This window comes from Juglans microcarpa x Juglans regia, chromosome 2S (assembly GCF_004785595.1).
Source record: "Juglans microcarpa x Juglans regia isolate MS1-56 chromosome 2S, Jm3101_v1.0, whole genome shotgun sequence".
NCBI classification, from domain to species: domain Eukaryota; kingdom Viridiplantae; phylum Streptophyta; class Magnoliopsida; order Fagales; family Juglandaceae; genus Juglans; species Juglans microcarpa x Juglans regia.
The window spans coordinates 28714376-28735711 of record NC_054597.1 but is presented as its reverse complement, the minus strand read 5'-3'; the positions used below and the strand labels follow the sequence as shown (position 1 = coordinate 28735711).

The 21336-nt window shown below is 35.8% G+C and overlaps 2 protein-coding genes across 3 annotated transcripts; both read left to right on the top strand.

Annotated features, from left to right (window-relative positions):
• Nucleotides 1-4058: 4058 nt before the first annotated feature.
• Nucleotides 4059-5492, top strand: LOC121253544. The gene is made up of 2 exons (XM_041153546.1): nucleotides 4059-4159; nucleotides 4976-5492. Exons 1-2 carry the CDS (start codon nucleotides 4059-4061, stop codon nucleotides 5490-5492), a joined length of 618 nt encoding a protein of 205 aa, XP_041009480.1.
• A 5543-nt stretch (nucleotides 5493-11035) lies between these two features.
• Nucleotides 11036-16215, top strand: LOC121252532 (probable glycosyltransferase At3g07620). Of its 2 annotated transcripts, none has more exons than XM_041152230.1 (5): nucleotides 11036-11171; nucleotides 11506-12334; nucleotides 12425-12555; nucleotides 14547-14895; nucleotides 15346-16215. In XM_041152230.1, exons 2-5 carry the CDS (start codon nucleotides 11612-11614, stop codon nucleotides 16009-16011), a joined length of 1869 nt encoding a protein of 622 aa, XP_041008164.1. In that variant the 5' UTR covers nucleotides 11036-11171; nucleotides 11506-11611; the 3' UTR covers nucleotides 16012-16215. The 2 variants fall into 2 exon arrangements, with proteins under 2 accessions (XP_041008164.1, XP_041008165.1); XM_041152231.1 differs by having other exon boundaries at nucleotides 11042-11171; nucleotides 11561-12334.
• The last annotated feature ends 5121 nt before the right edge of the window (nucleotides 16216-21336 follow it).

The window sequence follows — 21336 nt, the reverse complement described above, 5'->3', positions numbered from 1 at the left end:
CAGACTAGTTGCTCAAGGGTATCATCAACAACCAGGACTAGATTACCGTGAAACGTTTAGTCCTGTTGTTAAACCCACCACCATACACCTTTTACTCTCTCTTGTAGTAACTTCGAACTGGGCTCTTCATCAACTGGACATACAGAATGCATTCTTGCACGGGGAGCTTGAAGAAGATGTGTACATGAAATAGCCTCCTGGCTTTGTGAATCCGGATTTTCCCCAACATGTCTATAAGTTAAAAAGGTCTATTTATGGTTTAAAATAGGCATCTAGAGCCTGGTTTGCAAAACTCAGTAATAGACTAATTTCTCTAGGGTTTCGGTGCTCTCGTGCAGATTCATCCTTATTTATTATGTAAATTGAAACTGATTGCATCTACATCTTGATATACGTTGATGATATCATTGTCACTGGGTCTAACTCTGTTCTTATTTCTGAGTTTGTCAAATCATTGAGTACCTATTTTCCTGTCAATGATTTAGGATTGTTGCATTATTTTCTTGGTATTGAAGTTCATAGAACATCCTTGGGTTTGTTTTTATCTCAGTCAAAGTATATTACTGATTTGTTGACACGTACCAATATGTACAATTCAAAATCTGTCAACACACCAATGTCCTGCTCGGACAAACTCACTGCCTTAGAGGGTTCCACTTTTGAGGATCCACAATGGTATCATAGTGTGGTCGGCAATTTACAGTACTTATCATTCACTCGTCCAAATATATCATTTGCAGTAAATCGAGTCTGTCAATACATGCATTGTCCCCGTGTTCCTCATTGGACTGCTGTTAAACATATCCTGCGTTATCTAAATAATACTCGTTATTAAGGATTGTGCTTCTCATCTACTTCTTCTCCTATATTGACTGAATTTTTTTTATGCTGACTGGGCCGAGTGCCCTGATGATAGACGTTCTAGGGGTGGTTTTTGTATATATTTTGGGAAATATTTAATTTCATGGGGTTTCAAGAAACAACCCATTATAGCTAGATCCTCTACGGAGGCTGAATACAAATCAGTAGCTAACACTACTTGTGAGATTCTTTGGTTGCAGTCACTATTGGGTGAACTTGGAATATCTCTTTCAGACCCACTAACACTTTGGTGTGACAACATTAGTGCCACATATTTGTCATAAATCCAGTAATGCATTCCAGAACAAAGTATGTTGAATTGGACTATCATTTTGTTCGAGAAAGAGTTGTAGCAAAAGCTCTACGGGTAGACTTTGTGTCCAGCAAAGATCAGTTAGCTGATATATTGACTAAACCACTTTCTACTGCTCGGTTTACACAGCTTCAATCAAGCCTCACCATGGCTTTGGTGCCGCTTGAATCACAGAGGGATGTTAAGGCAGCAGCAGTATATTCCAAAGAATATTCTGAAAAATCTTCTTGTAACAGAGAGAATATTTTCCCTAGCTAGGTGTTATGTTTTGATTGTTTCTGTTATAGAATTCTGTTAAGGAATGCGTCTATATAGTGCTCACTGTAATGAGGTTTCCATATATGAGAAAACACAAAATATTGAGGTAGAGTATCTCTTTGACTTTTTCTCAAACAGTACTCGTGCATTGCTTTCCCTTTTGCTCTATCATCCCGTGTATTAAAAAAAATTTACTTTTTGTTTGTCAGTTCTGTTTAGAATACTCTGTTTATTTTGAATTTCACTCATTCTTATTTTTTTGTGAAGGATTAGCGAACGCAGGAGGCTCTTCTTCGGGGGTCTGTTAAAGATGGCCTATATGTCCTACCCACTGCCATGACCTCTTTGGCAACTTTTACTTCTACTTGCTCATCTTCACCTTAAGCTTATCTTGGAGAAAGAACCACTCAACAAACCTGGCATGCTCGTCTCGGCCACCCATCTTCTCGTGTTACAACTTTTACACTTCACAAACATCATCTTCCAATGGTAAATAAGTCTAGTTTAAGTTCATGCTCTGCTTGTAATCAGGCTAAATCCCATGCATTGCCGCACCCCCTCTCCCCCTCTAGGTCCACCAAACCTTTTCAGCTTTTGTTTCTTATGTATGGGGGCCTGCGCCTATGTTATCTGCTCTAGGTTGTCGTTATTAATTTTCCATTGTCATTGACTACTCTAAATATATTTGGATCTTTTCTTTACAAGCTAAATCAAGTGTCTCTTCTCTGTTTTTAGCATTCTTAAGATATGTTAGTATGTTATATAGAGAATAAACTTAAGTTTTGGGCAGCAGCTATATAGAGGATAAACTCAATTTTTTGGGACGTTTGTATTAAGTACATGAGAATCCTAGTATTCATGTTTGTGTATATCTATATAACATTATGCATATTAAGCTGACATAAAAATAAAAAGAAAATCCCATCATATTACAATACCAACATCAGTTCCACTACCTAAGAAAAAGGAATTTATTTAGAATAGTTTGGGAGGCCCCAAGGGAGGAAGAGAGACCGAGTGCTTGCTTTTATGGGGGAAGTGGTGACTGAATCTTCTCAATGGCGAGAGAGAAGTGCAAGTTGAAGCTACTGAGACCTTAGCAAACTTAGTAGTAAGAAGAGAGAGAAGTTGGACGAAATAGATATAAAAAGATAAGACATTAAAGAGTAGATAAAAAAAATTAAAGAAATAATAATAATAATAATAATAATAATATTTTATCAGAATAGAAAGTGAAATGCCTAGTTCAATGTGGAATTTAAATTCTGAATGGGTAGGCAAAATGCAAAATGTGACATTTTATCTAAAGTCTAAATCGACCCCCACACCCCATCCTTGCCCTTCCAACAACAGATTTTTCACAAAAAATACAACTAAATTAAAAGAAAGTACAAAACCAACAAAAAAGAACTCAGATATGTGCATAGATTGTCATATATGAGCACATAAATACAGTGAATCGTGTAAGGATGAGTAAGAATATAAATGAAGAGAAGGAAGAGAGAACAATCAAGAGTAGTACTAGTGGAACTTGTAGTATTCTCTCTCCTTTCCATTAGTGGAAAGAGAGGTGAAGTGGGTCGCACTGTACATAAGGACGATTCTAATGGAATTTGGTGGAAGAGCAGGGAGGACACTCAGTAGTGAGTGGGTTATTTTTTTTCAGAACCTGGCAGACCGGGGTGGTGAGATGCGGTTCAGAAAGGACCTTATTCAATACATCAAGTTCTATAGTGGTAGAAACGCTGAAAAGGAGGTGGGAAACAATGGAGAATCTAGAGGCTCATGGGATAAGCTTTGACTAACAAAGGAAGAAAAGCTTTGCGTGGAATTAGATGATGAGGTACCAGAGGAGTTAAAGAACAAAAGAGAACGAAGTTTGGTGGGGAAGTTGTGGATGAAGAGGAAAATTAGCTCTGGGATTCTTGAATCCACGATGGCTAAAATATGGAGACTTAGCAGAGCAGCAACATTCCAAGAGGTGGGGATGAACGTATTTGTTATTACTTTTGCAAGTCATGCAAACAAACAGAAAGTGTGGAGAGGGAAACCATGGCTTTTCGACAACTAGCTAATGGTGATCAAACTGTTTGATGGTTTTACTCCTCCATTGTTGATGTGCTTCAATCATGAGGAGTTTTGGGTGCACATGTATAACCTACCTCTAGCTGTGATGACAAAAGAGAAATGAGACCAGGTGGGGAACACGGTGGGAAAGGTAGTGGATGTTGATGTATAGGGAGATGAAAGTTGATGAGGAAGCTTTCTGAGGGTTCATAGAAATGGACTTAACAAGGCCTTTGGTGAGGGGCAGAACAATTTTAGCTCAAGGTAGAAGCATGTGGGTTCCCTTCAGGTATGAAAACTGTCTTTCCTATGCTTTTCCTCTAGTAGAATAATTCATGGTCATGATGGATGCCAAAAAAAAAGAGAGCTAAGAGAGGGGAGTGGTAGGAGTGATGAGCAGTTTGGGGCCTAGTTAAGGGTGAGTTTAGTGGGGAAGAAGAAGGGTGGTCTAGGTTTTAATGGGGGCTTAAGAAGAAAGGGGTCTTGGAGAAAGGAGGGGGAGGAAGAGATAGTATCCAGTCATGTGGGTGGCAAGGAGGTACTGAGAGACATAGAGGTAATGGCTCAGGTGACAAGCCATATTAATGTGGGGTTGGAGGAGCCTGTAGAGACAGGAGGTGATGCAGGTGGGAAGGAAACATCTATCAAGCTGAGAGATGAGTTTGCAGCGCCTAATAAAAAAACCTATTAATGTGGAGTGTGAGGCCATACCTGAGAGTGAAGAATTTATTAAAGAACCTAATATATTGGGAAGGGAGGAAGTCTTAAGGGATTTAAGGAAGAGAGGTAAGACATGGAAGAGAAGGGCCCAAAATGTGGTTCATGAAGGTTTTATGTTATCTTAAACATAAAAGAGACAACACAAAAGAAGAAACAAAAGATTTAGAGAGAAGGTGAAGTAATTGATACTCAGGAAGGATTGGCGAAGGTTGTTAAACAGCCCTGCCAAACATTATGAAAATACTGAGTTGGAATTGTCAAGGGCTTGGCAACCCTCGGACAGTTCAAGACCTCTGCATCATAGTAGAGGAGAAGCTGCCAAGTGTGGTTTTTGTAATGGAAACCAAGTTAGAAGTCAGAAGGCTTGAGGGAATCAGAAGAAGACTAAGAATTGAAGGGTGTTTTGGGTTGGAACTGAATGGAAGAAGGGGTGATCTAGTTCTATTTTGGAAAGAGGAAGGTATGGTGGAAATCTTAAATTTTACACAGAGATATAGTAGTGCTTGGATTTGTGATAACCAAGGTAGGCATCAATGGCTTTTTAAAGGATTTTATGGCCATCCTGAGGCTCGTAAGAGGCAAGAGGCTTGGCACTTATTAAATTCTATAAAACTAGAAGGGTATAAGGGCTGGTGTGTTATGGGGGATTTTAATGAGACACTTACAAATGATGAGAAGGAAGGGGGCAGGCCTAGGGGGAAAACCTTATGAAAATTTTCAAGATTGCTTTGGAAGAGGGAGGTTTGTCTGACCTAGATGGAGAGGAGATAAATTTACGTGGAGCAATGGACATGGGGATGACACTTTCACAAAAGAAAGGCTGGATAGAGTGGTTGCAAATAAGAGGTGGATTGAAGCACAGAAGGAAATCAGTGTACAGATTTTAGTGTTTAGAAGCTCTGATCACAGACCTGTTTTACTAAGCTTCTCTCAAACAAACAAGTTCTTTTTTCAGAGCCATAGAATTTTCAAGTATGAAGCATGGTGGGCCTCAGAAACAGAATGTGAGAAGGTGGTTAAGGAAGGGTGGCAGCAACCAACAAGGGGGAGTGGACCTTCTGAGATACTAAAAGGGTCAATAAGAAGTTGTACTGATGGCTTGAAGAGGTGGAGTAGAGCACTAAAAAGGAATTTGAGGCAAGAAATTACTGTAAAAACTAAGGTTTTAAAGACTTTACAGAAAGATGAAGGCAATCACAATGTAAAGGAAATTAGAGAGGTTCAAAAGGAGCTAGAATGTTTGCTGGATAAAGAGGATTTAAAGTGGAAGTAGAGAGCCAAAAGGACCTAGTATAAGCATGGAGATAGGAACACAAAGTATTTTCATACTTGTGCCAGTCAGAGAAAGAGAAAGAATATGATTACTCAAATCCATAATGAGCATGGAAGGTTGTTGTCCAACAGGGATAATATAGAAGGGGCCTTTAATGAGTATTTCAAGAATCTATTTATGTCGACTTGCCCAACACAGGAAAACCTTTTTGATTGTTTAAAAGCAGTGAAGCCTAGAGTGACTGAGGAGATGAATGAACATTTATCCTCAGTTTTTACCAATGCAAAAATTGAAAGAGCAATCAAACAAATGGTCCCCTTAAAAGCACCTGGTCCCAATGGTCTAGGTGCCTGTTTTTATCAAAATCATTGGCATGTGGTGGGAGAAAATGTTTGTGAAGCTATTTTATCTTTTCTGAATGGAGGAGTTTTAAATGAGATGATGAATTATACCCATATTGCCCTCATCCCTAAATTTAAAAATCCCACTGTGATGATGATGAGTGAGTACAGGCCCATCAACCTGTGCAATGTGGTGTACAAGATTGCCTCAAAAGCTATTGCTAACAGACTAAAGAAATTCTTAGATGTGATAATATCTCCTTCTCATAGTGCTTTCATTCCAGGTAGACTGATTTCTGACAACATCATGGCTGCATATGAGGTCCTTCATGTTATGAAGACTAGGCATAAAGGAAAGGTTGGTTCAATGGCCATTAAGTTGGACATGTCAAAAGCATATGACAGAATCGAGTGCTTCTTTGTTGAGGCCATGATAAAGCAGTTGGGTTTTTGTGAAAAATGGTGCAGGCTAATTATGAGTTGTGCCTCAACTATGTCTTACTAAGTCCTTATAAATGGTAAACCTGGAAGAAAATTCAAGCCAACAAGGGGCCTCAGGCAAGGGGACCCTATTTCTCCTTACATTTTTATCATATGTGTAAAAGGCTTAAGTGCTCTTCTTAATCTCTCTGATGAAAGGGGTTTGACTAAAGGAGTAACTATGGCAAGAGGGGGTACCAGGATAAATCATCTGTTTTTTGCAGATGATTGTGTCTTGTTTGGGAGGGCCAAATGTGAGGAATGGATGAAGCTAATGGAGGTGCTAAAGGTCTATGAAAGAGCCTCGGGCCAGTTTTTGAACAAAGAAAAAACTTCAATTGTCTTTAGTTCAAATACCAAGACAGTAAATAGAGATATGATCTTGAGAGAAGGGGGATCTATGGCATGTGGCAGCTATGAGAAATATCTTAGTCTTCCATCAGTTGTGGAAAGATCAAGATATAACACTTTCAAGTGGATAAATGACAGAATTTGGCAAAAAATTAGCTGTTGGAAAAATAAATTCTTATCTATTGCAGGAAGAGAGATATTGATAAAAGCAGTTCTATAAGCAGTACCTACATACACAATGAGTGTATTTAAACTCCCAAAGACTTTATGTACTAAGATAAATAGTATGTTTTCAAAATTCTGGTACGGCAGTGAAGAAAAGGAGAAGAAAATATAGTAGCAGAGTTGAGAAAGAATGGGGAAACAAAAACTTAAGGGTGGAATAGGCTTTAGGGACCTTGATAGTTTCAATTCAGCTCTTTTGGCCAAACAGGCTTGGAAGTTTTTACATAAACCATTTTCCTTAGCAGCAACAATTTTCAGAGAAAAGTACTTTAAGGTTAAGCATTTGTTGGATGCAAAACTGGGTTCTAATCCTTCTCTTATATGGAGAAGCATATGGGGGTCTTTGAAGTTACTGAAGGAATGACTGAGATGGAGAGTAGGGAATGGCAAAAGCATTGAAGTTTGGGGTCATAAGTGGTTCAATTCTCCTTCCTCCTTTAAAGTTCAATTTCTTGTTAGAGTTTTGGACAGAAATGCAAGGGTATGTGAGCTACTAGACTAGTGTGGATATGGATGGAATGAGGAGCTGGTAAGGGAGATTTTTGTGAAAGAGGAAGCTGATCAAATCTATAGCCTTCCTGTAAGTAAGCTTGGCTCAGAAGATAAGATGATATAGGGGACTTCTAGCAGACGTATACTCACTGTAAAAAGTGCATACTATATGGAACAAGAGAGGAAAAGAACTCAGAAGGGGGAATGTTCTAGGGAGATTAAAAGTGACTTGATATGGAAAAACATTTGGGGCCTAAGGGTACCAAGGGTGGTCAAATCCTTTCTTTGGAAGCTGGGGAACGATGCTCTAGCTACAAAAAAGAACCTGTGGAGAAGAAAAATTGTAGAGAATGCATCTTGTCCAATATGTAGAAGTGAAGTGGAGACAACAATGCATGTGATGTGGCAGTGTCCTGCAGCAAAGGATGTTTGGGCAAGTTCTTTTCGATCCATTAAAAAATGGTCCAATGATGAAGATTATTTCCTAGATTTCTGGAAGAAGTTAATGAACAAGCTTGAGTTAGAGGAGCTAGAGTTAGTAGCAGTGTTGATGGGATCATTGTGGCAAAGAAGGAACTTATTTATTTTTTAAAACAAGTTTAAAGGCCCTGATTCAATTATGAGAGCAACAAAGGCAGTGATTGAAGATTTCCAAGAGGCTCAATTACAGGATATAGTTGTAGAAATTGCATCAAGATGGAATGAAGGTAATTTGAGCAGTAGAGGCAGTCGACTATGGAAAAAGCCTGCACAAGGATGCATCAAGGCAAATTGGGATGTTTCTCTCAATAATCAACACATGGGGTTAGGAATGGTTCTGAGAAATGAGAATGGTGAAGTATTGGTTTGTGCTAGTTACAAAAAATTACCAGCCCTTGATCCCGTCATGGCAAAAACTGTTGCTCTATAGTATGCTGTAGAATTGTGCATGGATCTGGGTTTTAATAGAGTCATATTTGAAGAGGATGCCCAAATAATTGTTAAAGCTGTTAACAGTGAGCAAGAGGACTTGTCGTATGGAGGCCACATTATTGAGGATATCAAAACAATACTGAAAGGAAGAAATGTCTAGGAAGTGCAATATATAAGAAGAGAAGGAAATGAGGTAACTCATTTGCTTGCTAAAAATTCTCTAAGTATAGAATAAGATCAGATATGGATAGATGAATGTCTAGAATTTATTTTTTTACAAGTTTGTAAGGATTTAAATTGTATTGGCTATACTTTTGAAAGATGAAATATACGAAGTTCTTTGATGAGAGAAAGAGAGAGAGAGAGAAGGAAGAAAGAAGAGAAGATGATAGGTTGGAGGTTTGGAAGAGAAATTGAGAGGAGAGAGAAAAATAAGTATATTTATATATAGGATTTTATTTTAATTTTAAATTATACAAGTAAGCAGATTTCCCACCCGTCCCCTAGCGGCCGGGTGGATTGGGTGGCCCGCTGCCAAATCTTAATTGTTCTAGCCAACACAAGATAATCAAATTCAATCATCTTGTGATGGTCCAAATCTAGTCAAGGCAACGGGGATGGTGGTCTGAATCATGGCCACCACCTAGTGGCTAGTGAGGAGGGAAGACCTCTCATGGCCTAGGTTGGTTTTTTTTTTTTTTTTCGTCTTTTATTTAGGTAAATTAATTTAATTATTATTAGTAGTTTATCCACGCCCTGCCACATGTTTTTCTGTTAACTATGATAGACAAAATTTCTAATAAAATGGCTTAATTAAGAACTTTTGATAGCAATGAGTGTTTATTTCTAAAAAAAGCACAAATCTTAGCTTAGCCAAAGCACAATAAACTATTGATAAAAGAAAAATGATACTATGTTGTATGAGTTTGTCTTTTCAATTTGATCGCTTATATATTTTATTTTTTACTTAATAATTAATAAAGTGACTATTAGTGTATTATTATTTTTTATTTTTTAAAAATATTTAAAGATATTTAAAAATAATTGAAAGAAAAAAATATATATATAATTTACATTAGGGGACGTTCAACGGTCAAATCTGGATAGCATGGTCGCAGCTCCTTGATAAAATGTTATTTTTCTTAAAAATAGGCCATGGTGGTTGTCTCGTAGCTATAAAAATAATTACTAGATATTATTTGAAAATGATGAAGTGTTCACACGTCTTGTCATAAAATGAGATATTATTAAAATGATTTATTTAAATATTAAGTTTTATTATAAAATTATCATATACTTTTAAAATTTTGATAATAGATATTATCATCTTAGCAAATAAAATTGAATAAATTTATTTGCAAGTCCTTTTTTATATACTAAATATATTGTTGATATGGAAGCCTACTACAACAGTTTACCTAAAAAGTATTGGTATTTAAATATTTTTTTTATGAATATAATAGACCCCACAATAAGTAATATATTACATTTTAGGCTTGTAAATTGCATAAATTATTAAAATTATTTACGCAAACATTAACATTTTCAAGAAATTACATCTTGTAATAAGTTGTTATAAATTGATTTATGAAGTGTAGATGAGGTGCATAATGAAGGTGGCCTAAACGGGAGGTCAATGGCGGCCACCATTTTGGCAAATTGATCTGGACCGCTCATGAGGGTGGTCAACATTGGCCATCCTTGTGGACAGTTCAGATTGAACTGCCCAAGGTGTGGCTTTGTGGTTGCCGTTGGCCGATCTTATTTTGTTTTCAATCTCATTTTTGTTAAAAAAAAAAAAAAGTATGTTAAGATGATGAGTAAAAATACCTTCAATCAAAATTTTTTTGGGTTTTGTATATAAAATTTATTTTCATCAGTCACTATTTACCATCTTATATCCTATAAAAAAACAGTTTTACATCCTATGAAAAACATCTCACACCTTATGAAAAAATTATAAATATATAATATTGTAATAAATAGTAACTGATGTATAGCATTCATCTTTATATATTTAGAAAGGAACTTGCGAGAAAAGTTTAGAAACGTTAAAAAAACTTAAAAATTGATAAAATGATTCTCTCAATTTAATTTAGATAAGAGCTTAAAAAATCCAAATAAAAGAAAAAAAAAAAAAGATTCTATCACCTTCATTATGAATTCGGTCGAAATGTTATTTTTTAAAGGATTTATAGGACATAAAAGTCGGTATGTAAAAAAACTACTTGTTGTACGTCAATAAAATTGTATGAATAATGATAGAGTTATGAGTTTTATAAGTGTTGCATTTTTTTTTAAAAAGGATTGAAGTTTTTTATTAAAAATTTATTTTGTTTATGTGGATCTTATATTTATTCATTTTTTTTTTTAAGGAATGTCCGATATTTGTGTATTTTATAGTTGTAAATATCATTTTTTAAATTTTATTTATAATAAAATTATTATTTTTACATCAAACTTCAACATCATTAATATATTAAAATAGAAAAAGTTTAATCATCTCTATATTACAGATTTTTTTTTTTTTTTTAGTAAATATGTATTATATGAATGATAAATAGAATAATTTAATTAATTTAGTAAAAATAAATATGATGTGTGGAATAATGAATGGTATATCAATTAAATAATCAACAAACTAGCTTATTTTTTACTTTCAAGAGAGGGCTGTAGCGACGCTGTTGAGCAGCGGGACCTTTGTTCCGGCTGTTCAATGTTATATTCACAGTCAACGAGGGTTTAAAGTTTCATTGTTTGACTATCTGAAGTTTCTTAAACAGCTTTTGGGGATTTCGGTAGATTAGCTCCACCAGGTGACCGACAGTGCTCCAAATGCTTCAGAGATACGTTTTTGGGAGAGCCTCCACAATCACAGGTACCTTCTTGATTCAACCCACAACTCTATTGCATCTTTGTTATTCTTTCTTTTCTGGGTTCATCATTGCTCTTGATCTTGAAAAATCTATTTTTCGGCTTCTTTCTTTCTGCTTGGACTAGTGGGAGCACATACTCCTGAGTTTCCCCCTCTTAATCCTGTTATCTTGATGGAAAGTGTTGCATCGATTGAGACTTGAGAAATTATTTTCTTTGCTAAAGAAATCATGTTAGTTTGGGTTTAGTTTCTATCGAGGTGTAGTTGTGCATGCGTTTTATTTCTAATATGTCCTTTCTGGGAAGCCATTCATTTAATGTTTATTTGCTTTTTTCAGTGCTTAACTTAACATTTCGGGGTCAAAACTTGGTGATGCATATCTGATCTTTCAGCTATCTAAATGTACTCAAAATAGCTGGTTGACTGCTGCCATTCTTTATGACATGGATATTGCTGTCCTAGCCCAGAGGTTTTGTCACACAGCAATCTGGAGATTGCTGGTGATCATTGGCATGGTAGTTGCTGTTTTAATTGTTACTCAGGCTTTTGAACTACCCTATTGGAAAACACTTCCTTTATCTCCTCCTAGTAAGGGTTCAACAGCTATGGTGGCTCGCAATGCCACACTTCCAAACAATTCACCACCAACTAAACCCTTTGTTGCTAATCTCAGGGTGGACAATGATACTTTTGCTTCTGATTCTGACAAAGAAGCTGGGTATGAGAATCAGACCAAAGAAACAGATAAACAAGATGATCCAGCTTCATATGATGACAAGAATCCTCACAAGGAGGTCAAATTTGAGAAGGATTACCCTAAAGCAGGCACAAATTTGACATTAAATGACGTTCAAAATCAAGATGGTATTTTGCCAATTGAGTCACAAGGACTTTCTACGAAAGGCATGGGAAACTTTCATGCGGATTCAAGGATTTCATTCATTGCTGAAAATGCGTCTTCAGTAAGCAATGCCAAACAAACCATGAAAACGAAGCCCACGGATAAGAAGACTAAGCCGCTGCAAGAAGTTTCCGTCACCTTGAACAATAAATTTACCATTGTAAGCATTTCCAATCCAATATTGAAGAGGTTGCGCAAGCAGCCAATATCCATATCCCAGATGAATTCCATGTTGCTCAACAGTCCTGTACCTTCTCGTCACATGGTAAGGATCTAACATTGAGATTTCTATTTGAACAATGGGGATCAGTCAAGATATCCAGATTTTTAATTTAAATATTTTTATTGATAACAGAGGCCAAGGTGGTCTTCTGTACGTGATCGTGAACTCGTATCTGCAAAACTGCAGATTGAGAATTCTCCTTTGAGGAGGAACATTTCTGGGCTTTATGCTTCTGTTTTTCGAAATGTATCCATGTTTATAAGGTGAGTACATTTGTATGTTATAGATGGCTAGCATCTGGTATTTTCTATTATGAACTTCCTTAAACCTAGGCAACACTTCTATAGCGAGTTGTATTGCTAACGAGCATTTACTGCTGGTGGCTTGATGGTATCACACTAATATTGCTAAATAGTGTTTGTGAAACTTTAGAAAAAAGAAATCAGTTTAATACTAAATCAGTTTAATACTCTTGTTCCCTCCACTTCATATGTGACAATTACTGTATGGTAGACAACTCTATTTACAGCTGGTTTTTTATATACAGTTTGAACTTTGAAGAACAATGGCATTGTTTGTTAGGACCACAAAATTGGCTTGATTGATGTTCTGAAATAAGGTTGAACTTAATAATTATTTAATATAGTCATTTAATTTGAGATTCATGTTGAATTAGACATTTATTATATTACTATTCATCTTACTAATATGTTCACAAGTTATTAAGAACATGGTTTGCAGGTGCATTTAGAGAAAGTAATACACAAGATATAAATCATAATTGCTAGTTATTTGTAAAAAAAATTTTGTAGTCAGTGATAATATAAAATTGAGGTTTTAATCTACAAAGACTATGATATCTTAACTGCGACGATTCATCTTGATGATGGAAGAGCCTACATTTTGAGTATATCAAACTGGGTCACAGTGAGTTTTAAGTTCTATAAAATTAATGTCACTTGAACTTAGAACTCATATTCACTAATTTCTAAGCTCGCAAACTTATTTATGTGGATATTAATGGTTTTATTTACAATTATGTTTGCTTTTAAGTTAGTAATTCCTAGAGTGAAATTTTAATTTAATTGTCTAAAAAACCATAATTAACAGGAGTAATGGGATTCTTATGACACAAGTAAATCCAAATCCTACTAGAGTTAGGAATTGATTGTTTTTTATTAGATCTCCGTCCTATTTAAAGAGCCCAAGGATGTGGCCTGCCATATAGTTTTTTCATTCAGCAAAAAATTCTCTCTAGTTTCTCACTAGGCGTAGAAACTAATTGGGTCCCACCCTTTTCCTCTGGACATGCTGTGTTACCTGCGTATAGAGTATAGCGGAAAAGTCTTTTTGGTTTTTTGAACAATCTATCATTCAAATATGAGAATTTAAACTTGTTCTCTAACACAAATTTGAGGCATAATTTTGAATCCATGGGCGATGCATGCGTGATTGATAAAAAAAGAATCTATCTGTACTCCAAGGACTTAGTTGAATCATAATAAACAGATTTGTATCGCCCACCTAGAGTGGGGAAAAAGAGACAGAAACATGCAGTGGAACCCACAACATTTATAGCTGCCCGAGTGAATTTCTCAGGCGACATTAAATACTATGAGGCCTACTTCATGTGTCTATTTCTCTTCCGTCTTGGCCCTAGAGTGGGATGTCTATCCATAATAAACCAAATCTTTAGTTTTTTAAGTGTTGATTTTGTTCAACCCGTGCAGGAGTGTTGGTAACTTTCTAAACTACATACTTGTTAAAGAACTTTCCAAACTACATGAAAGTTCCCTACGCCTAAAGCAGGCAATTCTACAGGATTTAATAATGCTCTTAAACTACAGGAATAGAGTGCTGTGTTAATGCCTGGATGGTTCTGGTTCTTTAATATTTTTATGACTATTTAGATTTGGGATTGCTTATAATAATTTCTTGGGGCCATTGGACTGGGGGAACTTTCCCTTGAATTACCCAAAGTGCACTTGCGGGAAACTCCTTGCTGAGGGCCTGTGCACCCCCGGGATTAGTCGGGACTTTGTTCTCGGACACCTGGTGCCAATCAAAAAAAGATTTGGGATTGCTTATGCTGTCTCATGTATGTATTTCATGTTTTAGTATATCAGTTAACAGAATTTTCACTGTACTTTCCCCAAAGAATCCTACTCATTGACTGAAGAGACATGCATCCCTCCTTTTATTATTTTAACCCTCACATTAACCAAAGAAACGATTTCATAAATACCAATTGCAGGAGTTATGAATTGATGGAACATACACTCAAAATCTACATATATAGGGAAGGAGAAAAGCCCATATATCATCAGCCAGTGCTGAAAGGAATTTATGCCTCAGAAGGATGGTTTATGAAACTAATGGAGGGAAACAAGAAATTTGCTGTGAGGGACCCTAAAAAAGCTCACTTGTTTTATTTACCCTTCAGTTCACAAATGCTAAGGATTGAACTTTCTGCAAAAAACATTCAGAGTAAGAAGGATCTGGAGAAATATTTGAAGAGATATGTGGAACTAATTGCAGGAAAATATCGTTTCTGGAATAGAACCCGTGGGGCAGATCATTTTCTAGTTGCTTGTCATGATTGGGTATGCTTTCCTCATACCATTTCTATATGATTTACCTTTTCATAATCACTAAATCGCCACAAGTTGGATAAGATTGTGTACAGAGTCCTTGCTGTAATGAGAAGTAGCCGGGGTCTTATGGTTTTTTCATGTCTAGGCATGACCTTTATCTGTGGGACCAATGACCAACATTAGTCTAAATTACTTCAGAAGCCATGAGCCAACACACTTTGTCAATGGAATTTGCCTTGGTTGTGATGTTGATGTAACACGTGTTTTTTCCTTTCTAAGATATTGTTGTGGCTTTCAACATAATGTAGCTCCACAGGTCACCTTTGGTTTTGTGAAAAATTCTGATAATCTTTGACCGTGCTTAGCCATTCCTTCGTAACCTCTAGCTAAGCCTTATTCTGATGAAGCATCTTAATATTCTGACAAGTCAATGATGTAATTTATTATATGAAATTTCAGGCCTCCCGAGTCACAACGCAGCTTATGGGGAATTGCATCAGATCTCTTTGCAATGCCAATGTTGCTAATGGGTTTAAAATAGGGAAGGACACTACTCTACCAGTAACATATATACGATCTGTGGAGGACCCTCTAAAAGATATGGGAGGAAGACCTCCTTCACGAAGACATATTCTTGCCTTCTTTGCCGGGAGCATGCATGGTTATGTTCGACCAATTCTGCTACAGTACTGGGAAAATAAAGAGCCCGACATGAAAATCTTTGGTCCAATGCCACGCGATATTGAAGGCAAAAAAATCTACAGGGAGTATATGAAGAACAGCAAGTACTGCATCTGTGCCAGGGGTTATGAGGTTCATACGCCTCGAGTGGTTGAAGCCATTTCCTATGAATGTGTCCCAGTCATCATCTCAGATAACTATGTGCCTCCTTTCTTTGAGGTATTGAACTGGGAAGCATTTTCCGTGTTTATTCAAGAGAAAGATATTCCAAATTTAAGAAAAATTCTGCTGTCAATCCCGGAAGAGAAGTATCTTGCCATGCAGTCGAGAGTAAAGATGGTACAAAGGCATTTCCTTTGGCACAAAAACCCTGTGCGATATGACTTATATCACATGGTCCTTCACTCAATATGGTACAACAGACTTCTCCAGATCAAAGTGTAACAGGAGCATCAAACTTTGTCAACAGTTCATGGGGTATCCAGCCGCCAAAAAAAAAAAAAAGGAAACACGGCATGTCATTGTAATCAAAATGAAGCTGTAGATATTGAAAAATGAACCATTTTGGTCGACTAGCGTTTTTTTAGCTGCATAATATAGCATGTTAATATTTTATGCAAGGATGTTAACATGCTATGGCTCCCTTGCGAAAAGGGAAATTGACCAAATAATTAGTCTGGCTCTAGTTCTAGCACTCGGGCAAGAAGCAGGATCACCGAAAAGGAGGTTTTCAGGTAGTCCCAAAGTTTCTAAATCTGATGAATTGCTGTATTTGGATGTTGAGGTGATTTCAGATGATTTGAATTGATATGTGAATATTAATATTTTGTGGGTCTCATTTAAATGTGTTTGAATGTATGAAATATGTTGATATGAATTTAACTTTTTTAATGAGAAGTTGAAAAAATAATAGATTCTATTAATGATTGGTTTGGGATGTGTTGAGCTCACTCCAACAACTAAACATAACAATTTATTGTCTAAAACATGGGACTCCAGCTCTGTCAAGAGTAAAAATGCCAAGCTGATGCTTAGATGTGTCCTGCTGCGTAGTTTTATTTTGGGGCATTTCCATCTCTTGTATGTACATGTTGATGCTAGTTACAGGTAGCAGAGGCTGCAAAAATGGATTTGACAAACATTATGCTTAAATTTCATAATCTTGCCACGTGTTAAGATATAATATTAATAATTAAATTTATTTCTTCTCATTAATTTAAAACTTTTATGCACTAATTCTGAACGAGTTCCTAACAACCTAACAGAAAACAAAACACATCCACCATTTTTTTCCTTTTTTTAAGTTTTTGGACATTTCGGCCTTGTTTAAATGTTGAACTGAGTTGAATTTTTTATGAATAATAGTGAGTTGAAATAGTAGAGTAAATTTTGTAAAGCTCATTTAAGATGAGTTTATATGTGTTTGAATATTAATATGAGTTTAGATGTATTTATAGAAAGTTAAAAAAAATAATGTGTCTCGTATGTAAAGAGGTGTTGAGTTGAAAAAGATTATGAATCTAACGTGTAAAGAGATTTTGAGTTAAGATGAGTTTAATAATTTAAAAATTAAATATTTAAATATTAAATTCAGTTTAAAATTAGATTAAATTGAATTGAAATGAAATGAATTAAATCTAAGGGGCCGAACCCGTTTTATGATTTATGAACTGTGAAAAGAGTTGCCGTCCCAGCCAATGGCTCAGCTCAGTGGACAGAAACAACACAATGCTGAATTAAGATCCCAGTTGAAGAATTCCCATCACGCCACGTTTCTTTTCGCTTCATACTTCAAGGTCAAGCCATTCCTTTTCTGTTTTGATTCACTTCAAAGCGAAGCCATTCTTTTTCCCGAGCAAACCTTTTTATCTGAAATACTTATCATTGACGACTAATTGGTGGGTCCCACTTATCCGAACACGAGTCCAGGAAGCCGAACACGCCTGCCTTGTCTTTTAAAAGCTTCAGATTGTCCCTTAGAGCACTCCAATGGAGCTCTATAATACATTTTTAAAATATATATATATATATATATATATATATATAAAGAAATTTTCATCCTTTAATACATCTGGTATTTCATCCTTTATTTTATATTTTGCTATAATAAAATATTAGATGTTGAAGAAACTATTCATCAATGTAAACATTTTAAATTTGTTTCTCTCTCCTATTGTTTGCTTTTTTTCATTTTTTTAAAAGTCATTTATTTTCATTTCAGATTTTCTCTCTCATTCTTACACTTCTTTGATGGGCGTCAAAGACAAAATTTGAAGCCAAATTAATCTATTCTTTTCATTATATAATCTTTCTTTTTTATTTTTTAAATTAATTTATATTTTGGTTTAGTTTATAAATTTGGATTAATTTAAAATAGAACTTATGGAACATTGTATATGACGATATTGCAAATATCAAAAGATTTGAAGATATCATTGATAGTCAAAGAAAATATTTAAAATGAATTAAAAATATTAAAAATTATGATATTTAAATGATATGAAGAAAAAATAGATAATTTAATGTATGTTATATTATAAGTAAAATAAAAAAAAAAAGTGAATTTTAATAATATATTTTAAAAAATAAGAAGCATCAATTGGAAGTGCTACTAAATTACAAAAATAGTCCACAACAGTCCACTAAAATTACAAAAACAGTCCACTAATTACAAAACAGTCTACTAATTAGCAAAGCATATTGCAATAGTTACGAAAACAGTCCACTAATCCATCAAAACAGTCCACTAATTACAAAAACAGTCTACTAATTAGCAAAGCAGTCCATACCACAGTCCTTTAATTTAGTTGCTACCCAGCCACATGTTTATACAGCTCACATGTGGCTGGGCAGCCACTAAAATTTCTAAAAAGGTTTTTACTAACAACATTATTTGTTAGACACTTCTATAAGGTGTCGAAGGAGAAGTAATAGATGTACCTCCGGAACGAGACCTTCATTCCTCAAAAATTTTGAGTTGAATGTGGCCAAAATATTGTTGCTGCATGGCATTCATGCCACTTAGATCTAGCATCATCATCTTTGCCTCGAACTTCATCTTCTTTAGTTCAAATGTTGCTATTTTTCTAGGTCTGCCTTCAACAACGAATTTCTACGCTCTTGCATGGATGTTGCTCTATCCTCGGTCATTTTAGCTAAGGCAATCTTGATCTCACTATTGTTGCCTTCTATCGACTTCCGTTTCCTCTCCCTTTCTTTTTCAGCTTTTTTGCCTGGAGGTCTCTCAACAAGAACCTCCACGTCCTCCTCAGCTATGTCAACAGTTACTTCACCAAACACTTTTTCTACTGGCCTTCTCTTCTTACCAACAGTGGAGATGTGTTGCTGCCATTTTGGTTGGTGTCTTAGAAGACACCAACAGTGCTCTATTGTGAAATTACACCCTAGCATCTCTTTGTACAACACCTTTGTTTTCTCAATCTACAAAGGTGAAGAAATATTTGTTAGTTTATAAGTCCATCACAAATTGCATGAAAGAATGGAAGATGGTACGTACTTTGTCATGCTCCGTAATGATACATACATTGTCTTGCTCCGTTGCACCACTCGGATGCAATGACTCTATTTGTGCTACAAATGCATAAAACTTATTGGTCTATTTTGAATCGTGGACCACCGATTCATCAAAGAACCCTCAGAACGGTTGGCAATGTTCGATTTGTTATATTCATGATAAAATGTGGTAATTCTTTCCCACATTTGACTGGACTTTTGATCAGTACCCCTTATCGCATCGATGCTAATGTTGAGCCAAGCTGAGACGAGAAGGTTATCCTCTTCAACGGTGGAGGAGGGGGTTGTAATAGCGCTCCAACACAACATGACTGAACAAAAAACAGCCACTTCAGATAGTATAATAAACTAATATATAAAAGACTTTGTGGCAACAAGATCAAAACAAGATCAATTAAAATCATAAAGGAGTATTACTAGCAACTACTACTAAAACAATTAACATGCAGTAGCAATTTCCTGGAAACAGTAAACCTGTATAATGATTTACAAGTTCATGACACAAAAAGCAAGTGGTTGCCATAGATAGCTCCTTAGGCTTTGTATTTTTTTAGTTTTTAAAATCAGAAAAAAAAAAACTACTTAAAATCTATAACAGGAAACTGGCATTTCAAATTTGCAATTGTGTTTTAGTTACTTCTTGGTTTAGTATGCTGAAAGTACTTTTCTGATGTATACTCAAATCCATCATACAATGTTAAAGCAAACACACGCATGCAGGCACACATATATGGAAAACTTAATATGGTACAGTCTCTGTTACAGCTCATGAGGCTCATTGTGATACTGCTTTCCAATTTCGAGAACATAAACTTTTGAAGTACTGAAATAAACCAATCTGTGTGTGACATGGAAATTTCTAACTTCCAACACATTATCTCATGATGTAACTCATAATCTACTTTCATTTTTATTCATTTGTACTTTTGAGATTCCAACACTACTTTTTGGGGTAAGGAAACGGCAAGGATGCGGTGGTTCCTTGGATTTCCAGTAGTGATGACACTTAAAGAATGAAAAGTGAGGGGGATTGAAAAAGTTCTATCATATTGGGTTGCATGGTATATATTTTCTTATTCATTTGAGGGTTGGAGGAAGAGCCCCTTAGGCTATCATATTTCACTATCCATGCGCACACACTCTAAACTATTGTGGGTGCCTGCTGCCTTTTATTAGACTTAACAAATCAGTATAATTTTCTAGTTACCTTTAGTTAGTTAGAGTTAGTCAGCTCTTAATGCTGTATTAATAATTTAATACACCTTCATATGTACAGACCATATATTGCAATAATATCTTCTAACTTCAGCACATTCTCATTCGTTTCTCTGTTTTTCATTTGTTGAGTTACCGATTGTTTTGTGATTTGCCAAACCCCTTGCATTTGATAGCACCACAAGTGAGGTCTTGGATTATATGGTGGTTAATTTCTGTGTTTTGAAGTTATATGAACAATCTTGTTTTTCATTTGGCTAAGTACCAATATATTTGAAGAGCAGGAATAGGTTGATCACAAAGTGGGATAAGACTAATCATAATCACAGATTTGCAATAACAGAATACCAATCACGGGAATTTCAATCACAGAATACCAATCAACGCCTTTCAATAACCAACAACATTGCACAAACTTTGAATCCAATTAATAAAATCCTTATTAATCTCTAGCAATCACGGCTATATATACATCCCCCAAATAAATTTTGTATAAAAAGTAGAGCGAAACAGAATTTCCATACCTAAACCTGGACGTGGGGATCGATTGGTTTCACGAGCATGCCACACGGTCCAGTGATGAAAATCGCCTCCAACTATGATATTCTAAAACCCAAAAATGACCTCATGTGAAAGCAAAGAAATGAGGAAGAGAAATCTGAGTGTGTGTACGTTTAAACAATCGGGGATGTGAGTCCCCGTGAGTAAGACGGAGAGTGACTGACAAAACTTACCACCAGCCGACACTTCCGGTGAGGAGAAGGCGGAGAAGACCTGTTATGTTTCGGGAGAAAGATAGAAAAGGGCGAAGAAGAGAAGAAAAGAAAGTATTTTCGGGAGAGAAAGAAAAGGGAAGAAGAGAAGGGAGTTTCGGGAGAGAAAGAAAAGGGCGAAGAAGAGAAGAAAAGAATAAGAAAATGGAGTTTCGGAGAGAAGTTTCTAGAGAAAGAAAGAGAAGGGCGAAGAAGAAAGGAAGAGGAGTTTCGGGAGAAAGCAAGAGGAAATGAGGGTTTCGAGAAG